The 20,047-nt window shown below is 43.0% G+C and overlaps 1 protein-coding gene across 2 annotated transcripts; it reads left to right on the forward strand.

Moving 5' to 3' along the window:
• Positions 1 to 380: 380 nt before the first annotated feature.
• etv5a (ETS variant transcription factor 5a) lies at positions 381 to 17,673 on the forward strand. Of its 2 annotated transcripts, none has more exons than XM_021597432.2 (13): positions 381 to 538; positions 2,128 to 2,261; positions 2,651 to 2,744; positions 2,820 to 2,867; positions 3,685 to 3,735; positions 6,995 to 7,118; positions 7,231 to 7,542; positions 9,386 to 9,678; positions 13,130 to 13,192; positions 13,673 to 13,738; positions 14,055 to 14,224; positions 14,452 to 14,559; positions 14,769 to 17,673. In XM_021597432.2, exons 2-13 carry the CDS (start codon positions 2,214 to 2,216, stop codon positions 15,003 to 15,005), a joined length of 1,614 nt encoding a protein of 537 aa, XP_021453107.1. In that variant the 5' UTR covers positions 381 to 538; positions 2,128 to 2,213; the 3' UTR covers positions 15,006 to 17,673. The 2 variants fall into 2 exon arrangements, with proteins under 2 accessions (XP_021453107.1, XP_021453108.1); XM_021597433.2 differs by having other exon boundaries at positions 14,452 to 14,553.
• Positions 17,674 to 20,047: the final 2,374 nt, after the last annotated feature.

A 20,047-nucleotide genomic window follows, 5' to 3' on the forward strand; every position in this document is an offset into this window, starting at 1 on the left:
TTCTTTTACTTTCAGATGTGTGTATTGTTGTGAATCATTTTTAGATACTACCTGCACTGTTGGATACTACTGCACTGTTGGAGCTAGGAACACAAGCATTTCACTACACCCGCAATAACATCTGCTAAATATGTGTATGTGACCAAAACATGTTTTTATTTTTTTTATTATTTAGCTGTCCCTCAGCGGTTTTAACTGAAAAAACAATGAATGAACCCAGCCATTCACAAATATAGGACGGACCTGCGCTACGATTGGTCCTTGAGCACTTCATGTATAATTAATGACTTTAAGATACCCATTGGTTACTTACTTGAAGGACAATGCCAATGAGCCAATACGCGTGTGCCTCTCTGTATAGCCTACTCGAGCCCCAGGGAAAACTAACCGTCCATTAACTATAGGCTCAGTCAAGTTTTGGGAGTCGGACGGACTGCATAAATTGATCACTAAACGGAGACAGACGACGTTAGTGTCTTTTGTGGATTTTTTTTATTGCATTCTTTCCATACTGTAACGGAATTGAAACACGCACAGGGTGAGTAATATATGAATGCTTTCTATTTTCAATTTGCCTGGATAGGCCTCTGTAGCGATCTATTATATCCATAAGTTTACGAGTGCATGCAACAGCAAATGTATATCTCTGCCATGGGCTAAAACGGATCGCCATCTTCTCCAAGAAAGCGTTTACTTTAGCAACCATTTTCTTTCGCTTTGTATTAAGTTGTGCCATGCACTATATTCCTGTTTTTAAATTGTGCTGTGTATTTGCGTGTACCTTTATCTGAGTCTGCATATTTTAGTTTTCTAATCTCCGAGGTCGATCGGCTGTTTGTGATTTTATGAATGGAGAGGTCAGGTTTTTTCTCTGTTCCATACGGATCGAGTTTCACTTCATTGACAAAAACAAGGGTTCGGTGAAGAGAGGGGGGTACTAGGGGGGTTGGGTAGAATGTTATTCATCTCCTATTAGCTGCAATTTTCTTTTATAAAATGGCTAAGATTTTGTAGTAGGATGTTTTTTCAGTAACTATTTGAAACCAAAAGCGTTTTAATGTCATTTAGTTTTTATATCTTATAGTATAATTATCAAGTGATTTGTCTTGCTTTTCTTGATTGCCGACAATGTCCCACTACCGAGTTTTTGCAGAAGTTATATGATCGAAGGCGTGAATAACATTTAAATTGTAGCTTTATTAGGCTATTATTCTAAATTGTGATAACGTATTTTAGAATAGCTATGGGCCATTACCTAATGCTACTGTTTTCACAGCGTGTCTATATGTGCCTCATTGTGTACACTATTGGACTGGCACATTGTATGCATTAGGAAATGCATCTTTTCAATGGGTTGCTACTATATGTCTCTTTAATGATTGGCCAGCTATGCCTTTATTCGTCAGAATAAACGGGGGTTAGTCTAGTGACTGACTCGTATCACTCTTGAGGAGGTTTAGAGCGCGAGAAGTATCGGTGTGGAATGGAAGGACGTGTAGGCAGGCTAATGTTACTGTTTTCTATTCCCGGACTTTATATATTTTTCACTGTAACGTGCTTTGCAATGCCCAGGGGACACGACAGCTGTGCTACATTTTTATATTTAAAGGGCAGTATCTACTACAAGTATTTTGCCCCAGAATGGTGACATAATAAAGAGCCGTTTCCATTGGACTTTGTCTTGTCTAATACGGTTCTCCACTGTCTCAAGTTGTTTTGGGGTTAAACACTGTACAGTGACACTCATCTGTGCTTCATACAACGCATGGTCACCCAGTGCAGTATCCTGAGATAGGTACAGGGCTAAGACCCATCCTTAAGTTTTCCCAGCTCAGTCTTAGCTGATTATTATTGCAGTCTCCTAATCGCCTGCACAGATGGTTGGCTTTGCCTTATGTAAGAGTTACATAAGTCACACAACTAGAGTGTATTTACATTGTGCATGCTCTTAACCAGCATGTTCACTTAAAAGCACGAGGGGTGCTTATTGTATAGGTGCTGATTATAGCTCGGTAGTAAGGTTTCAGCTTGCTTTCAGGTCTGTCAATATGAGTGAAGGATAAACTAGGTGACTCCCAGAGTACTCAAGAGTTTTGCTCTAAACATGTTTCTATGTTTCGTCCACAGTTGAACAGCTAGTACATAAAGTGACCCTCGCGCTATCGCTTTAAAGCGAATACCTTTTTCTGGGAACCTTTGGAGACCCAGATAACATGGACCGATTCTACGACCAGCAAGTCCCATTTATGGTCCCACCCAATGTAAGAATGCTCCTCATGTCTGGTGATCTTCATAGAATTACTAGAACCATTGATTTTTGAATGGTGATGCTGGTTCTACTTATTCTATTTCTATGGTTCTCTTTATCAATCCTAAGCATGGACATCATCATACGCTCCAATTCAATATCTACACGTCCATACTACTTGGAATGCAGAATGTATTGGCCATGTATTATAAATGGTATTCTAATGTGGATATTGGAAGAGAGCCATAGATTTAGCCTTGTCAACTTTCCAGCTAGAAGTGGATTGGATGGGACGTGGCGTTCAGTCTCAATCATGAGTCACACCAGAGCCATTTACATACATAAATGGCTCTGAGTGACACAGAGAGCACTAACATGTTGGTTGTGTTTTCATCATTGCAGCAGAAATCTCATGTGGAGGAACCATACAGCAGACCAGTCATCGACAACAGGAAAAGGAAGTTTGTAGACACAGAACTCGCCCAGGACACGGAAGGTAATTGGACAACTTAATTCCCCTTTGTGACCTTGTCACAGCATATCATCATTTTTTATTTAACCTCTGTTTCAGACCTGTTCCAAGACCTCAGCCAGTTACAGGAGATTTGGATTGCAGAAGGTGAGTTATCTTGTGCGTATACCACAGAGTTGATACCGAATGCTTCCCTTTTCTGCTGAATTTATTTTGATGTATTCTGTTGCTCTCAGCATCACATAACATCACTTGCCCTCTGGTAGACATTGGTTATGTTAATTAATAACTATCCATATCTGACGGCTTTGGCCAAGCATTACAATTCCCCTTGAAGTAGCTGCCTTCTGTGCATGCAGAATAATAAGGCTACTATTTAGAAAATAAGGCTAAATGTGAGATAATTGGTCAAATGTCTTGGGTGTTTTAATTATATTCCCAACAGATGGTTAAGATGCATCGAGCAATTGGGCAGATTACCGATTAACCTAAGCTGGTCACTTGAAATATTACGTTTTTCTCTCTGTGCACTCAATTAGAGCAAAGTCCCATGAATGAGCAACTTTGCTGACTAGGATAAAGCAAAAATTGTTCTATACTTATAGCAACACTTCTTTAAACACACCTTTTAATTGTCGTTATTCAATTTCTTATTAGACAGTTTCCCTCTTTGGTCCACAACACCAGTAATACAAAGGTGAATTCATTAGGGACTAGTCCATTGTTTTGAGATTGCGACAACTATAGTCCCTGTTTAAAGTGCCCAAGTAACGGCCAACTTAGTCCCCCCCCCCCCCCCCCCCCCCCCCCCCCCCCCCCCCCCCCCCCCGGTGGGTTGAACAAAATACCTTTGGCTCTTTTTGAATCAAGACCCTAAGATGAGATTGACAGTTCCAATGTTGTTCACCGGGCAGGGGCCCAGTTAGTATCTACTTGTTTAACTTTCCTCTCTCTCCCTCCACAGCCCAGGTACCTGATGACGAACAGTTTGTCCCAGATTTCCAGTCTGATAGCTGTGAGTACCTGAGATGTATTATTTATACCAGGCTGGTATGTGGGGCCGGTGGGATCCAGCCAGAGCCGTGTGTCTTCTGGATCTAGGTATCCGTGCTGTTTTGAATCCCAGCCAACTTTGTGAAACGTTTGAGTATTCTGCAGACGTCAGAGACCGTGTCAAGTGCCCCCAAGCACACAATGTAGCTAGATCTGATCTTGGGACTATTGCTGTGCTTGACAACCTAGGCCTGCAGGATTAAACTGCTTCACTGAACGAGCCATTTGCCCTCAAAGTTTTACTCAGTTTGCTCTTGAAGTCTTTACTCTGCTACATTGACTGGGTTCATCTTTAAGATAACAACCCCTGACAAGATCTTGCTTGCCTTTTCTTTCTTGCTTTCATTCTGCCAGGTCCTGACTTCATTCTTTCCCTCAACCACCTTTCCTCTGGGAATAGACCCCCCCATTTTTGGGGGGTGTTATCAGACGATTGGCATGGGGCATCACATGAGCCAAGCTCATCTGATTTCACACTTTCATGCACTCACACTCAGCTTCTGGAATGGGTCTACCCACCTCTATCCAAAAGACTGTCCAGTCTTTCTCCCACCTCTCCTAGAGTTTCTGTACAGCTCCACTTTCCCCCATTTGTCTGCAGTGTACAGAGCCTTTATATGGCAGCCAAGGGAAATATTTGAGTTATGTTCAATGGAGTGTATTTTACAGTTTGTTTTTGTCTGATGTGGCAGCAGAGACAGGATGTGGTTTCTCAGTCTTTGTTAGTGTATGGATCCTGATCTACATGGTAGCCTAGCATGTTCTAATGTATTGACCACTAAGCTGAGATGTTGCACCATATTATTGAGGTTGATGCCGTCACATCACGTGTGTTTAGATAGTGAGGCCCATGCTAGGGTGTGTGTAGTAGACTGTAGAACGCCAGTTTGTTCACTGTGGTTTCTGCAGTATAGTTCTTGACATAGCTGTGCGTTTGTAAGTGTGCAGGATAATGTGTGTGCGTGCGTATGTGATTGGCAGCAACCCCTTTAGCCGGGCAGGGGGCCAGACTCTCACAGGCCCTCTATTCACCAGCTCCATGTGGCCCCTGCCGTGCCTGCAATCATCCGGCCGTCACATGGCAGCCAATGCGCTGCGCACACACATTCCTCCTGCATTGTACTGTACTGAGCCTTGCCCTCCCATCATCTCGACCCCTGTCTAGAAGTGTGGGGGGGGGGGGGGGGGGGGGGGGGAGTGCCCTAATCTCCCATTTTCTATCCATTATACAGTCTTTCTCTCCTGAAGCATTACTGCATGTTGCTCTGCTCTGGGCTTCTATAGCATGCATATACAGGGAGTTGGGCTCATGTGCCTATTGTTTCCCTCGCTTCTGTCCCTGGTCCATCAGACCCAGGTTTAGGGTGATGCATCCAGCTCCTGACACTCCTCTCGCCCGGGTATCCAGTTTCACTACCCCATTATGTGGCGCCGGAAATGGGAGCCGATGTGAGACTGGAGATCTAGTGGGCTAATGGTTACAGTGAGGGGAGGAAAATCATTGAGTTACGGCCACACTGATTCATGGGTATTGACTGGGACTGCATCCCAAATGGCTCTATGGGCCCTGGATCAAAAGTAGTGCACTGAATAGGGTGCCATTTGGGACAAAGTCTGGGTCCTTAATGGAAATCAAAGGGGAGATTTTAGATGTGCACGTGCAGACCGTGGTGATAGTATGATACTGATGGAGGTTTTATTTGGCTGACCCACATGAAAAAAAAGTTTACTTTTGAATACTACAGTTCTTACTAGAATACTATACAACACATGTGTCCCTTGATCATTTTTAGTCCTTACTATAGAATGTTACAGCATATAATTTGCATATACCACGCCCATTCCCCTCCTTTATATTGCAGTTTGTGCCACCCATAAGTGAGAAACCTACATGCCAAGTATAAACCAAATATTGTGTTCCCTACAGGTTATAGAAAGAGCAGAAGAGCTGTACTATCCATTCAGACCCCAGTTCTACCTACTTACAGGTTATAGAAGGAGCAGAAGAGCTGTACTATCCATTCAGACCCCAGTCCTACCTACTTACAGGTTATAGAAAGAGCAGAAGAGCTGTACTATCCATTCAGACCCCAGTCCTACCTACTTACAGGTTATAGAAAGAGCAGAAGAGCTGTACTATCCATTCAGACCCCAGTCCTACCTACTTACAGGTTATAGAAAGAGCAGAAGAGCTGTACTATCCATTCAGACCCCAGTTCTACCTACTTACAGGTTATAGAAGGAGCAGAAGAGCTGTACTATCCATTCAGACCCCAGTCCTACCTACTTACAGGTTATAGAAAGAGCAGAAGAGCTGTACTATCCATTCAGACCCCAGTCCTACCTACTTACAGGTTATAGAAAGAGCAGAAGAGCTGTACTATCCATTCAGACCCCAGTCCTACCTACTTACAGGTTATAGAAAGAGCAGAAGAGCTGTACTATCCATTCAGACCCCAGTCCTACCTACTTACAGGTTATATAAAGAGCAGAAGAGCTGTACTATCCATTCAGACCCCAGTTCTACCTACTTACAGGTTATAGAAAGAGCAGAAGAGCTGTACTATCCATTCAGACCCCAGTTCTACCTACTTACAGGTTATAGAAAGAGCAGAAGAGCTGTACTATCCATTCAGACCCCAGTTCTACCTACTTACAGGTTATAGAAAGAGCAGAAGAGCTGTACTATCCATTCAGACCCCAGTCCTACCTACTTACAGGTTATAGAAAGAGCAGAAGAGCTGTACTATCCATTCAGACCCCAGTCCTACCTACTTACAGGTTATAGAAAGAGCAGAAGAGCTGTACTATCCATTCAGACCCCAGTCCTACCTACTTACAGGTTATACAAATGTGCTCTTTTAGTATTTCTTCAGTAGGTTTTCTGAAGGAAAAATTCTCCACTTCTATGTCAAAGATAATAAAATAAAAACAGTACATTCCTTACTATAGTGAAATGTAAATACCACAGTTCACTTAGTCTGCAAAAACACTACAGTGAATACTAATTTTTGTACCATAGTACTTTTTCATGTGGCGTCAGCTGTCATTAACATGTGACAAATGGTTGAGGGGAGAAGACAAGACTCTGTCCAATGCCCATACCATTGAAAATGATCAACGAAGATATTGAATAAGCACCCATTATCTTCACTGTTTATGGGTTGAATTAGCTATAGCAGTGTTTGATGTGTTGCCCCTTGTCCTCCTTCTCTCCTCAGTGATGTTTCATGGCCCCCCACAAACCAAGATTAAACGGGAACTGAGTCCTTCCAAAGAGCTTTCTCCTTGTGGCCAGGACAGGAGTCTCATGCCGTACGGAGAGAAGTGCCTTTACAGCTACAGGTGTGGACTGTTTTTTTCTATCCAACTCACCAACAAGACAAGAGCCCAGTATTATCACCATGCTGACCCAAGCCCTCTGTCTGTCTTTGTCTGTATCTCCTTCCCTCCACAGTGCCTATGAGAGGAAACCCAGTTTGGGCTACAAGCCATTGACCCCTCCCTCTACACCTGTGTCACTGTGCAGCTCTACCAACACCCCAGGGACACACCCACTCAGTGAGCAGACTCCTCCCCCTCAAATACCCAATCAGAACCAGGTGCTTGGGCCACATCCACTGCAGCACGGGCAGTCTGGCAACCAAGCAGTTGGCTCCGCCCACAGCCAGCAGAGGCCGCTCTCCCTCCACAGCCAGAGCCCGCCCTTCGCAGTGCCCTGCCCACCCTCACACCACAGTCAGGATGGCACCTACAGCCCTGAGCACAGGTGAGTGGTCCGGTCATGCTGTGCTGAAACAACTCACTAGGGTTGAGTGGCAGGAACCCGGTTACTGAGATTTACTGCGCTTCACTGCCCAAAACCACTCCCCTTTTCCCAGGATAAATAACTGAAACCAGTCAATTATAATAAATGATTTATATGAACATCATGGCGTGAAATGGAACTGTTAAATTATATGCTATGTGTAAATCTGGCTTCCCTACTGCCTCTGCATAATGAATCAACGTTCAGGGTGGGGACAGACAGCCCATCTCATTATGGAGCGCAGTTCAATGCATGTAGACTTATCAACTCATGGTAAATGTTTTTCTTGTGACAGGTAGGCCTACATTTGCTGCAGCATAGTCTATGCCACACTAATATAAAGACTGACTGTCTAATTTACCCATCTCCATCTGGCTTTTAGGTCACATTTTGTAATTGTGAAGATATACCGTACCAGTCATAAGTTTGGACAGTTTGGTTTTTCTTTTATTTTTACTATTTTCTACGTTGTAGAATAATAGTGAAGACATCTAAACTATGAAATAACACACATGGCATCATGTAGTAACCAAAAGTGTTAAAGAAGTAACTATTTTTGATTCTTCAAAGTAGCCACCCAGCTTCACCTGGAATACTTTTCCAACAGCCTTGGAGTTCCCACATATGCTGAGCACTTGTTGGCTACTTTTTCTGCACTGTGCGGTCCAACTCATCCCAAACCGGACCTGTATATAGCCGCGCTATTGTTATGTCATCTTATTGTTACTGTTTATTTAGCAAATATTCATAACTCTATTTCTTGGTTAAGGGCTTGTAAGTAAGCATTTCACAGTAAGTTGTATGTGGCGCATGTGATACAAAATTTGATTTGATATGCTTTTGAATGACACTTCTGGTTTTGTTGGGAAATACCAGGTTACCCTGGAGAAAAGTGATTTATTGCCCCTGGTAAATATTCTGAATATGGAGATTAAACATCCAACATTGACCAACCGGTGAAGGACTCCTTCCATGTGTTTACTAACATGTAAACTAATGAGCGTGTGTGTATATCTCTACTCTGACTGCTCTAAATGTACACACCCATCTTTATCTCAAGGAGACATGAGCTCACATGTTTCCATTGCCCTGTGAGACCCAATGTGCCATTTAAACACCAAGCTCAGTGGAGAGTGTCAGGCCTTGTGACCTTTCACTAATGCCGACTTTAGGGTTGGGGAAGTGCACTTATGATGTTGAGGAAGGGCCACGGGTGGCAGGTCACTGGTAGCGTGACAGGCTCCTCTGGAGATTGTCTAAACCAGACCCCCGTGAGAATGACCCACGTCCCCTTACACACCACCTGTCACCCCCACCTGTGACAGGACTCCTGGTCGGATGTGTTGGAACGCAGGGCATGTCATCACCAGCCAGTAATGTGGAACCAATGTGCAGCCAGAAGCCATTGGCCTTGTCTCTTTGGTGTCCAGGCCAATGAGCTCTGTCTAGAAAAGGGAGTCTTACTGTCACTGGAGAATCTTTTTATATTTGCTAGCTAGTGACACCTGCCCCCAACATCTCATTTACAGCGTGTATTCACTGGCTTGATTGCAATAAGTGAGCCAATTTGGCTCCTGAGTGGCTTGTGTGTCTTGGTCTAAAGCTGGATTCTCAAGTTCATCAATAGTTCAAGAGACTCACTCTCTTATACTTAAGTTTATCACCAACAGTTTTCATTCACTCAATCTGTTTTTAAGCAACAGTTTATCAATAACCATAAGTAGTTAATTAGAATATTTCTATATCAACAGCTTTCATTAATAACCACCATCCAACCACCCTCCCATGTCTTCCTCCACCCCAGGTTCCAGAGGCAGATGTCGGAGCCATGTCTCCCCTTCCCTCCCTCTGAGAGCCAGGATCGCCCCCAGTTCCTAGCCCAGCAGCAGGCCCCCAGCCACAGCACCCTGCCCAGGGATGGGAGGCCCCCCTACCACCGCCAGATGTCTGAGCCCCTGGTCCCTGGTCTACATGGCTTCAAGCAAGAGCTGCTGGACCCCCGCTACACCGAGGAGGGTGTCCCCTCCATGGGCTCTCAGGGTGCCTTCCACCCCATGGCCATCAAACAGGAGCCCCGGGACTTCTGCTTCGACTCTGGTGAGTGGCTGGCTACCTCCAGGCTGCTCTGGATCAGTCTGACCCAAGGTGGCTTGGGTCATAAGTTGTAGCTGACCCACAGGGTTCTCGTTGGGTTGAGGGTGTGAGTCTTGACTTCCAATTATCTACCCTTCTCAAGTGTGCACTCAATGTATTAGGTTGTTGTAAGCACAAGCTTCCACCCTATTTCTTCCACCAGTCCTTTCCTTCCATAAAAGGACGTGCGTATTTAGGAAAGGAGGATGGGTAAGCCGGACACAACCTTGGGGCTCTCTGATTATGGTTGCTGTCCTGGGAGAGTTAGTTAAAACCCCTCTTGCCTTGCACAGCGCTGTATCAACACTCATAACACACACGACCGCGTGGTTCTTAAATCACACTGCTCTCTGACCCTCAGGCCAGTAAACATGAATCTCTGAGCCCGGCTTAAGGCTCTGCCAACAGGTAAATAGGTCCGTCATCCCGGCCAGGGTCAAGGAAACCTACTTCACTAGTATAGGGCTACCTAGGATAGATTTGGGCCACTACGCTGTGTTTACAGAGGGAGCTAGTTTGCAAGTATGAACTTTACTACCATTACATTGAAATTAATTCAATATGCAGATTGACTTGCCAGATGCAGCCAGATACAGTTGTCTCCCATCCCAAAAGTCTTAGCTACACAATCCAACACTATTTACCTATAGGTAAGGTGGCAAAATAAGAACAATTGTGTACCCCCCCACCAAAGCACCCCGGCTGTTGTCCCTCTTCTGCCACCAGTGCCCACCTCTCCTTCCTTCCCTCTGCCCAGGCCAGCTTTGCACTGTCCCCCTCATTCTCCCTTTCAGATTTGATTGAGAGGCCAGTGATGTAATGCTAAGCTTCTTACAGCCTATAAATACGTACATCAACATAAAGGCTCACTGGCCCAGCCTCTGTCTCCCTCTCTCTCTCTGGATGGATTTGTGTATATGGGCATAGCCCATACGCACATACTTAAACAGGTGCTGGGCTAATAAAGAATACTAGTAAAAAACAAGAAGGCCCGTCCACTGTTAAAGCTCCCAATTCACTGCTTTTGACAATGATCCAAAACGGCTCTTCAGGTCAAAACAGAGTGTCTACATCCCAAAATATACACATTTCACCTCACGTAACCATTAGGGACATGACACATGGTGGGTGAAAAAACAAATGGATAAGCCACCAGGGAGACCTATTGTGACCTCCATTGACTGAAAATATTCCTGCTTTTGTAGAGTTTTTTTTTTTAAATTTTATTATTATTTTTTATTTTTATATATTTTTTTAACATTAATTTTTTTGTTTTACATTTTGATTGAGGGAGGGGTGTGTCTTTAGCATGGACCTATACAGGAATTCCCAGTTATGTGGAGACAGCTCCCCACCCCCCCCCCCCATACCCCTAAAAAAGAGCCTTCCTATCAGCCAATAGTCGCAAACGCAGGATTTGTAGTACAGTGACCATGACAAACAAGCCGACCATCTGGATGAGCGTTTCAGACAGCGGGGTTACCCAGACGAATGGCTGCACGACGCAAGGGAACATTATGAAAATATGACCCAGGATGATTTATTTTCTGGAACTACATGTACCCATATCATTGATCTCAATATATGGGCATAGCCACCATCATAGGGCTCTCCTGGTTGGGACAGCTCACCAGATAATGGATGTCTGAAATGGCACCGTATTCCCAATCTAGTGCATTACTTTTGTGTTATCGTCAAAATTGGTGATCTATCTATCTATCTATCTATCTATCTATCTATCTATCTATCTATCTATCTATCTATCTATCTATCTATCTATCTATCTATCTATCTATCTATCTATCTATCTATCTATCTATCTATCTATCTATCTATCTATCTATCTATCTATCTATCTATCTATCTATCTATCTATCTATCTATCTATCTATCTATCTATCTATCTATCTATCTATCTATCTATCTATCTATCTATCTATCTATCTATCTATCTATCTATCTATCTATCTATCTATCTATCTATCTATCTATCTATCTATCTATCTATCTATCTATCTATCTATCTATCTATCTATCTATCTATCTATCTATCTATCTATCTATCTATCTATCTATCTATCTATCTATCTATCTATCTATCTATCTATCTATCTATCTATCTATCTATCTATCTATCTATCTATCTATCTATCTATCTATCTATCTATCTATCTATCTATCTATCTATCTATCTATCTATCTATCTATCTATCTATCTATCTATCTATCTATCTATCTATCTATCTATCTATCTATCTATCTATCTATCTATCTATCTATCTATCTATCTATCTATCTATCTATCTATCTATCTATCTATCTATCTATCTATCTATCTATCTATCTATCTATCTATCTATCTATCTATCTATCTATCTATCTATCTATCTATCTATCTATCTATCTATCTATCTATCTATCTATCTATCTATCTATCTATCTATCTATCTATCTATCTATCTATCTATCTATCTATCTATCTATCTATCTATCTATCTATCTATCTATCTATCTATCTATCTATCTATCTATCTATCTATCTATCTATCTATCTATCTATCTATCTATCTATCTATCTATCTATCTATCTATCTATCTATCTATCTATCTATCTATCTATCTATCGATCGGTGCCATCTAAGACAACCAATGTGTTGCAATTGGATAGAGCATATTATGCTGTAACAGACTCAACATGCGTTGACAGTACTAGAATAAACGTTTTGTAGAAATGGCCTTGAAGTGTAATAAAGATCTGCTCCTCAGCAGAGGACAGTAAATGTAGGGTGGTTGGGGACACTTCACTTCTGCCACAGTGACACAGAAGTTAAAGGGGGCGGGGCTTGATCCCATGGGCGACAGAGGCGTAACTTGATTGTTGTGATTTAATATCTGAAAGCCCAACCCGTTCTAATGCCGATGGGTAATCCTATTTGGGGGCTCAGTGGACATGCAAGGCCTGTTGCACGCTGCATAGTGTGCTCTGATCAGGGCTTAGCCCGCTCCAACAGATGTGGTGGGATAGCTAGTGGACATTTACAGCCCAGCTGTTTTGCTGCTAGGTCAAAGCCAGTTGTGTAAGAGGAGGAAGTGCTGCAGCAGCAGGTAGAACAGTAGTAAACCTTTTTGTTCCACACTGTTCATCCTCGTCACCAACCACGTGAATGGGTGGGACCACAAATGCAACTTGAATAGTTTGTGCCACAATTCGAACAGAAACCGAACATATCCCAGTGACACACATACAGTAAATGGATACTGCTTGTATGTATGAGCTCCCTTTACTAGTAAATATGTACAATCTCTCTTTACTAGCAGCGGCCAAATATAGTCATGGCAGAGGTTGTGTTTAGAGTGTATGAGAATGGAAAGAGGTTACATTGACTGCCTGTCTTCTCCCCTCCCTCTGTTATAGAAGTGCCTATCTGTCAGTCTACATTTGGAAGAGCAGGGACCTTCTACCAAAACAACCATGAAAGTAAGTTATTGTAACCGTTTTCCCGTCTTAGCAGAGGAGGGTTTCAACTTTATTTGACATGTGATAAAAGCATTGTAAATCGTATTTATTAGAGCTCTTGCAATAAAAACATTACTAGGAAGGTGTGTGTGAATAGCAGCTAATAAAACAAGGGAAACTCTCTCAAAGCCATGGTAGCCGTTGACCCTGTTGGGACATATTTCCCTGTTAAAGTGCTGCATGGTTGGGTAATAGGGCAGGCCGGATGGTAGAGCTCAACATTAGAATGACGTCTCTCGGGATGTTGCATCTATCAACGAGTCCTGTTTAGGTTTTCACTATGTGAGCATTTCAACACAGCTCCGCAGCACTGCATGATATTAGCTCAACAGAATTTTCCACTCTTGGGAGGCTGCCCGGCTACATTGCTTTGTGAGCAGTTTAGTCCCCCTGGAGGCCGCATTCCCACGCCCTAGCTAATGTCTCTCTCTCATATTACAGGTTTCTCCTTCAGAGAGCTTCACCTGTACTACGACGATACCTGTGTGGTTCCTGACAGACTTGAAGGTAAAACATATATACTTTCACACCCCTGGATCCTGTCCCCTGGGGGGGGGGGCTTTACACGCAGCACATGGAGGACTCTCTCTCAACTGCTGCCAGCAGTGGAACAAAGGACAGGATTATTAGGATGTCCGTTGCATCACTGACTAAAGAAGGAGAAGAACTGTAGAAAGTCTCCTTTGAGCAGCTGAGATGGCAGGCGGGTGTAAAATGAGCAGCCTGCTCCACTTCACTGTCTCACCACCCTGTAGCTGACTGTGGTGGAGTACAGTTCTCAGATACAGCTTTCTGTTTCTCGCTCTCTTCCCCCTCTTCACAGGGAAGGTCAAGCAGGAGCCCTCGGTGTACCGTGACTGCCCTCCATACCAGCGTCGCGGCTCTCTGCAGCTCTGGCAGTTCCTGGTCACCCTATTGGACGACCCGGCCAACGGTCACTTCATCGCCTGGACAGGCCGGGGCATGGAGTTCAAACTCATAGAGCCTGAAGAGGTCCGTTGGGAAGATGTTTTGTTTAAATCATGGTTTTATTGTAATGTTACATTGATAAACATGGGCGATTTGGTGTTTTTTTTTTATTTTTTTATCTTCTACAATGACTTGAAGTCAGGTCTGTGCCCTAGTCCTAATAATAGTTCAGACTATTGAAAGCTAGCTACTCAACTTTTTTAATTAAAAAAAAAAAAAGATGTTCAGTATTTTCTGTCTCGTCTCTTCAGGTGGCTCGCCGCTGGGGCATCCAGAAGAACAGGCCAGCCATGAACTATGACAAGCTGAGTCGTTCTCTGCGATACTACTACGAGAAGGGCATCATGCAGAAGGTAAAGGCAGGTTCACTCTTTCTATCCTTCCCCATTTCTACTTAGCAACAGCATTAAGCTGCCTTCGGAGCAAGCTAGCTATTGGCTTACTTGAATAAACCTTGGGGGATGATGCTGCAGTTCCGCAGGGTCTAACCATAGTTGCATATAATGTTTTGTGTTTTATTTAATTCTGTGGTTCAAACTAACTTTATCCTCTGATTGGTCTATTGCAGGTTGCTGGTGAGAGGTACGTGTACAAGTTTGTGTGTGACCCTGAGGCCCTGTTCTCCATGGCCTTCCCTGACAACCAAAGGCCCAACCTGAAGGCCGACCCAGACAGTCTGCCCTATGGTCAGGTGGACGACGACACCCTGCCTCTCACCCACTACGACAAGAACACCCCTTACCTGGGGGATTCTGGGGAGCAGTGTGTAGGAGGCCTACCCTTCCCTGACGGCTACGGCTACTGACACGCACTTCCCCTACTACTAAACCCAACCCAGAGATCAAACGGCTGAGGCGGAGCAAGAAACTATCAAACCCGAAACCTTCCTCTCCTCTTACCGCTAAATTACTCCTCCAATCTTACAGATTAATTTAACCCTCCCTCCCCCTGAAAACGACTGAGGAGAAACCTGCACCAACCACCATCTCTGGCATCATCTACTATACCAAGAGAGGGGGGGGCCATGGAAGTGTGGAATGGACTCCAGTGGTTCCGCCAACTTAAGGCGAGGTGGCGTTGTTGCAATGGAGACCAAGAGGACGTGATGGCGGGCCAGGGGCTGCATTATGATGACAACATGCAGGAGGACTGTCTGATAGGTCTCTCTGCGCAGACTGCAAGAATTGTACCAATTCTGATTGACAATCTGCTTTTTCTAAAAGAGTATAATAAGTATCTTAAGTTAATTCTGACAAAATATATAAATGCAGCACTATTCTATAGTTGCCTTTTTCGTCCCCCATAATTATATATTTTCTGCCACATATGAACAATAAGATCTGTGTAAGCAAGGACTTTAATTTGCAAAAAAACTCCAGACCTATTTGTTTCTGTAGGCTTAAACGTTAGTGTAGAAATGTCTGTTAGTATGCTGGCTTTTCTACAGTTGGTTAAAGATCTAGACCTAGTAGTGCTCTAACCCACTGGGACATTCTATGGTTTCAGATTAGATGGATGGATTCCTCCAACCAGAGGCCTACGTTTTGTTTGTTTAATGCCGGCCCGGCTATATTTTTATCCAGTAATTATTTAGTGTTTGTTCTGTTCTGCTGGGTTACCTGTGAGTGCCCTACTAGCGTAAAACTCCAGGCTCTCAGCTGTGGCTGCATCTGAAACAGCACGATTCCCTATATATAGAGCACTACTTTACAAAGCCCACCAGTCTATGGTCAAAAGAATTGCAGTATAAAGGAAATGGGGTGAATGTTGGATGCGGACTCGGGGCGACCAGACATTCTCCTTTATAATGATACTCCACACCATTTTTTTTTTTTTCTTCATAAACTCACTCCTTATATTGCCTCAGTTGTAACTGACTGACTAATTAGCACTCCACCTCCTTAAATAAAAACTAGGCACTGCAGGAATCCTTTTTCTTTTCCAAAAGGGACACCTCAGTCAATTTTTCCTAGAGATTTTGAATTTATACATGCCTAAAGTTATTAAAAAGGTGAAATCTTATTTTTATTTTATTGGGTGCTTGACGTTTCCTCAGCAGTGAGTGTACTATATTTCTCAGATGCACTAGGATGGCATTGTTCAGGACTTTGCATGCGAAGGGGTGAAATTCTACACCGTTCCCTGGACTCCTTTCTGCCAATCACAGGTTGTCAACAAGAGACCTCTGCTTCTCTTTGCATGACGGTGTATTCAAACAAATAAACTGTCCACTAACATATCGCTTTACTCTACTCTGGACAAAGAAGCAGATTGTGAAACTTCTCTGCATTTTGTTCATGTTTTGTTTCTTAAATGGGGAAAAATACAAACTTATATAAATATATATTTTTGCTAAGTCTGCAACTGTTTTGATTTTATTGTATAAGCCTGTATAGTTCTGCCTATAACAACATATGCATCTTAAATATATATCAGGATCCCTGTGACTCGACTATTACTGCAGACAGTTTGCTTTAGAGGCCGTTTTTGGTGAATGAAATGGTGAAGAACAAGAATATTGTCTTATTTATAAAGGGTAGTATGGCTGGGGTTCATACAGTGTGTCTGCATTCCAAATGACACCCTACTACCTATATAGTGAACTACTTTTTGACCGGAGCCCTATTGTCCCTGGTCAAAAGTAGTTTACTATATACATTGAGTTTACAAAGCATTAAGAACACCTATTGAGTTGCGCCCCCTCCCCCTCCACAAGGTGTCAAGTGTTCCACAGGGATGCTGCCCCTTGTTGACTCCAAAGCTTCCCATAGTTGTCAAGTTGTCTGGATGTCCTTTGGATGGTGAACCATTCTTGATACACATGGGAAACTGATTGTGAAAAATAACTAACGCTGCAGTTGACAAACCGGTGCGCCTGGCACCTACTATACCCCGTTCGAAGGCACTTCAATATGTTGTCTTGCCCATTCACCCACTGAATGGCACATACACAATCCATGTCTCAATTGTTTAAAAAGGTTAAAGGATTTTTTTACTGGGGCGGCAGGTAGCCTAGTGGTTTGAGCGTTGGACTTAACCGAAAGGTTGCTAGATCGAATCCCCGAGCTGACAAGGTAAAAACCTGTCGTTCTGCCCCTGAACAAGGCAGTTAACACACTGTTCCTAGGCTGTCATTGAAAATAAGAATTTGCTCTTAACTGACTTGCTTAGTTAAATAAAGGTTAACAATAAATCTACACTGATTTGAAGTGGATTTAACAAGTGATCTCAATAAGCGATCATAGCTTTCACCTGGTCAGTCTGTCATGAGGTATTCATAACGTTTTGTACATTCAGTGTAGTGAAAAGGGTGTCATTTCAGATGAAGAGATGTGTGTATCTACCTATAGTCTTCCCTGACCAAGGGTTGTCTGCACTTGTATAGGCTTCACCTCTCCCTCTTCACAACGTGTACCTTACACTGAGTTTATAATGATCTGTACTGGGTACAATAAAATGTCCTTTCTGCTTCACTTCCTGTGGTCTGGTCTGTTGTGTCCTCATTCCCTTTCCTGTTCCCAGAGGCATCATGCCTATAGGGGGACAGGGGCATGTGGCCCCTCAGATTTGTCCTGTAAATACATTTTTTTTTTTACACTATCAAGTTAGATTTACTAGCTTGTCTTACTATCTTAGCTGCAAAATAACCACCAGTCAGGAGGATAGACTGAAGAGATGCTAGATGCTAGATGTGCTGTATTACATTGAATTAAGCATAATGATTATGGCTCTAAATGGACAGGCGGTGTAGTCACCCCCACCCCCCTCAGATTTCTGGGGTGCATGATGCCCCTGCCTGTTCCCTCATCACTGACAGACTGCATACCAAATGGCCCCCTACTTCCTATATAGTGCACTGCTTTTTCCAGAACCCTGGTCAAAAGTAGTGCACTATATAGGAAATAGGGGGCCATTTGGGATTCCACCCACAGTCAGCTGATCTGCACTGAAGGTCACTGTGCTCGGCTTTGCTAATTACTGACAAGTCACATGCCTTTTCTCTGTTTGATATTTCCTTTGTCAAAGATTACCCTCGATTCCCATTGCTACCGGTTGAGCAACACTGAAGAAAGAATAAACCAGGACTCTGTGGAAAGCAGTGGCAATTGTTACTGGTTAAATAAGTAAAATGAATAAGGGCACTGAGTTTGTTTGGCCCTTTTTTAAGCTGGCATGACGACATGTCAGAAGAATTGTTGAAAGTTGGAAGTGGTCATTTGATTTTTTTCCTCAAGCAGGCTAGTTTTAACTCTGCGTAGGAAGACATTCCCTTAGCCTGCGCCTGTACAATGACAAACAATAGCTGCTTTTCAGCGATTATACATTTTCATAAATTGGTTTACAATACAGTAGTCTTGAAAATACCATATTTTGAATTACAGTACTAGTATATTCATGTCATATTTGTACATTTTACGTAGGGAAGTACGCAAAGAGAAATGACGCAGGAAACACGTAAGCCAGACAAATTATGCAACAAAAAAGCAACCTGTGTATTAATAAATATTTCAATTTTTCTAGGAATTAAAGATTCATGCTTTCATGACAGTCGTGCAAAACCTCAACAAATAATTCATAATCTAGAATTACAGGAACCTGTTTAGGACAGAGGAGTAACTTACAGATAGTGGTTATTTTACTCATACTAGCTAAAACAGGGAAACGCAGATCCTATGTTCTCGACAGAGACCAAGCACAAACTGTGCCCAGCTCTTTATTCTTTGTTAATCAAGGGCTCTTTAAAAGCTCAGAGTGTGTCAGGGCCAGAGAGGGGTTTGCCCTCCATTACTTGTCTGGCTCATCACTCTCTACATCTCGCTCTCTCTCTCCCCATCGATTGGAAGAGCAGAGAAAAGAGAGAAGAGTGCTTCTCATTGCTGTTAAAGGCCCTTTGGGGGTCCCAGAGGGACTCACATGGCCCTTCGATCAACTGCATCTAGGCAGCTAGTGGGTTTCGCTGAAGAGCCCATTGTGTCTGCATCCCAAATGGCACGGAGTCTGCCTGCCCTGATGCTATGGAGCATCACTTAGCCATTAACTGATGTTTATTTAATCAACTCTGCTACACTGTAGGTGCTCGCCCCACTGTATGTTTCTGACTGAGTTCAAAATCTAGACACTGCACAGATGTTAGGTTATCAAGCCATTGAGTTTCGATTATTCATTTTCACAGTTTTAAAGGAGAGAACCGACGATCTATATAACATACACTACATTCCGGTACACTAGCCTACATCTCTAAGCCACTATAGGGACTCGCAAAAGGAGACCAGGCCTACTTCATGTATATCGTAGAGACTAATTCACATGTAGCTTGTAATTCCTTCACAAAAACAATTCTCCCGTGTGAGGTAAAACAATACAAGATAGAAAACCTTTTTGTTTTCATGTAAAATGTGTGAAATGTACAGGTTTGCTAAATGGTCCTAAACTATAGTACTCTCTGTTTGTGAACTACATTGAGAGAACAGTTGCACTTCTGTATGTAAAATAGATGAGTAGGGGCGATTGTTTTGGAACTCTCTTGGAAAACCTGCTTGTGAAGGTAGTTGACTATTATCAGTGGAGTGGTAGGCCTACTCAAAAGATGACACCACAAATTCGGTTTATTCTACACAGTAAATAAATACAATCTAGTTCATTTTCAGAAATGTCTGACCAAAGTCTTATCAATGTTCCTTCCAGCTCTCTCTCTCTCTCTGTCTGTCTCTAATAATCTTCCCTCCCCCTCACACCCTCTCTCTGTCTGTCTCTAATAATCTTCCCTCTCCCTCACACCCTCTCTCTGTCTGTCTTTAATAATCTTCGCTTCCCCTGACACCCTCTCTCTGTCTGTCTCTAATAATC

The sequence above is a fragment of the Oncorhynchus mykiss genome, chromosome 3 (assembly GCF_013265735.2).
Source record: "Oncorhynchus mykiss isolate Arlee chromosome 3, USDA_OmykA_1.1, whole genome shotgun sequence".
NCBI lineage: Eukaryota > Metazoa > Chordata > Actinopteri > Salmoniformes > Salmonidae > Oncorhynchus > Oncorhynchus mykiss.

Bases quoted from the DNA above. Each gene is read 5' to 3' on its own strand.
- etv5a (XM_021597432.2), top strand. From the start codon at position 2,214: ATGGACCGATTCTACGACCAGCAAGTCCCATTTATGGTCCCACCCAAT. The intron at 7,543-9,385 runs GTGAGTGGTCCG...CCTCCACCCCAG, and splicing joins ACCTACAGCCCTGAGCACAG to GTTCCAGAGGCAGATGTCGG. The intron at 9,679-13,129 runs GTGAGTGGCTGG...CCTCTGTTATAG, and splicing joins GGACTTCTGCTTCGACTCTG to AAGTGCCTATCTGTCAGTCT.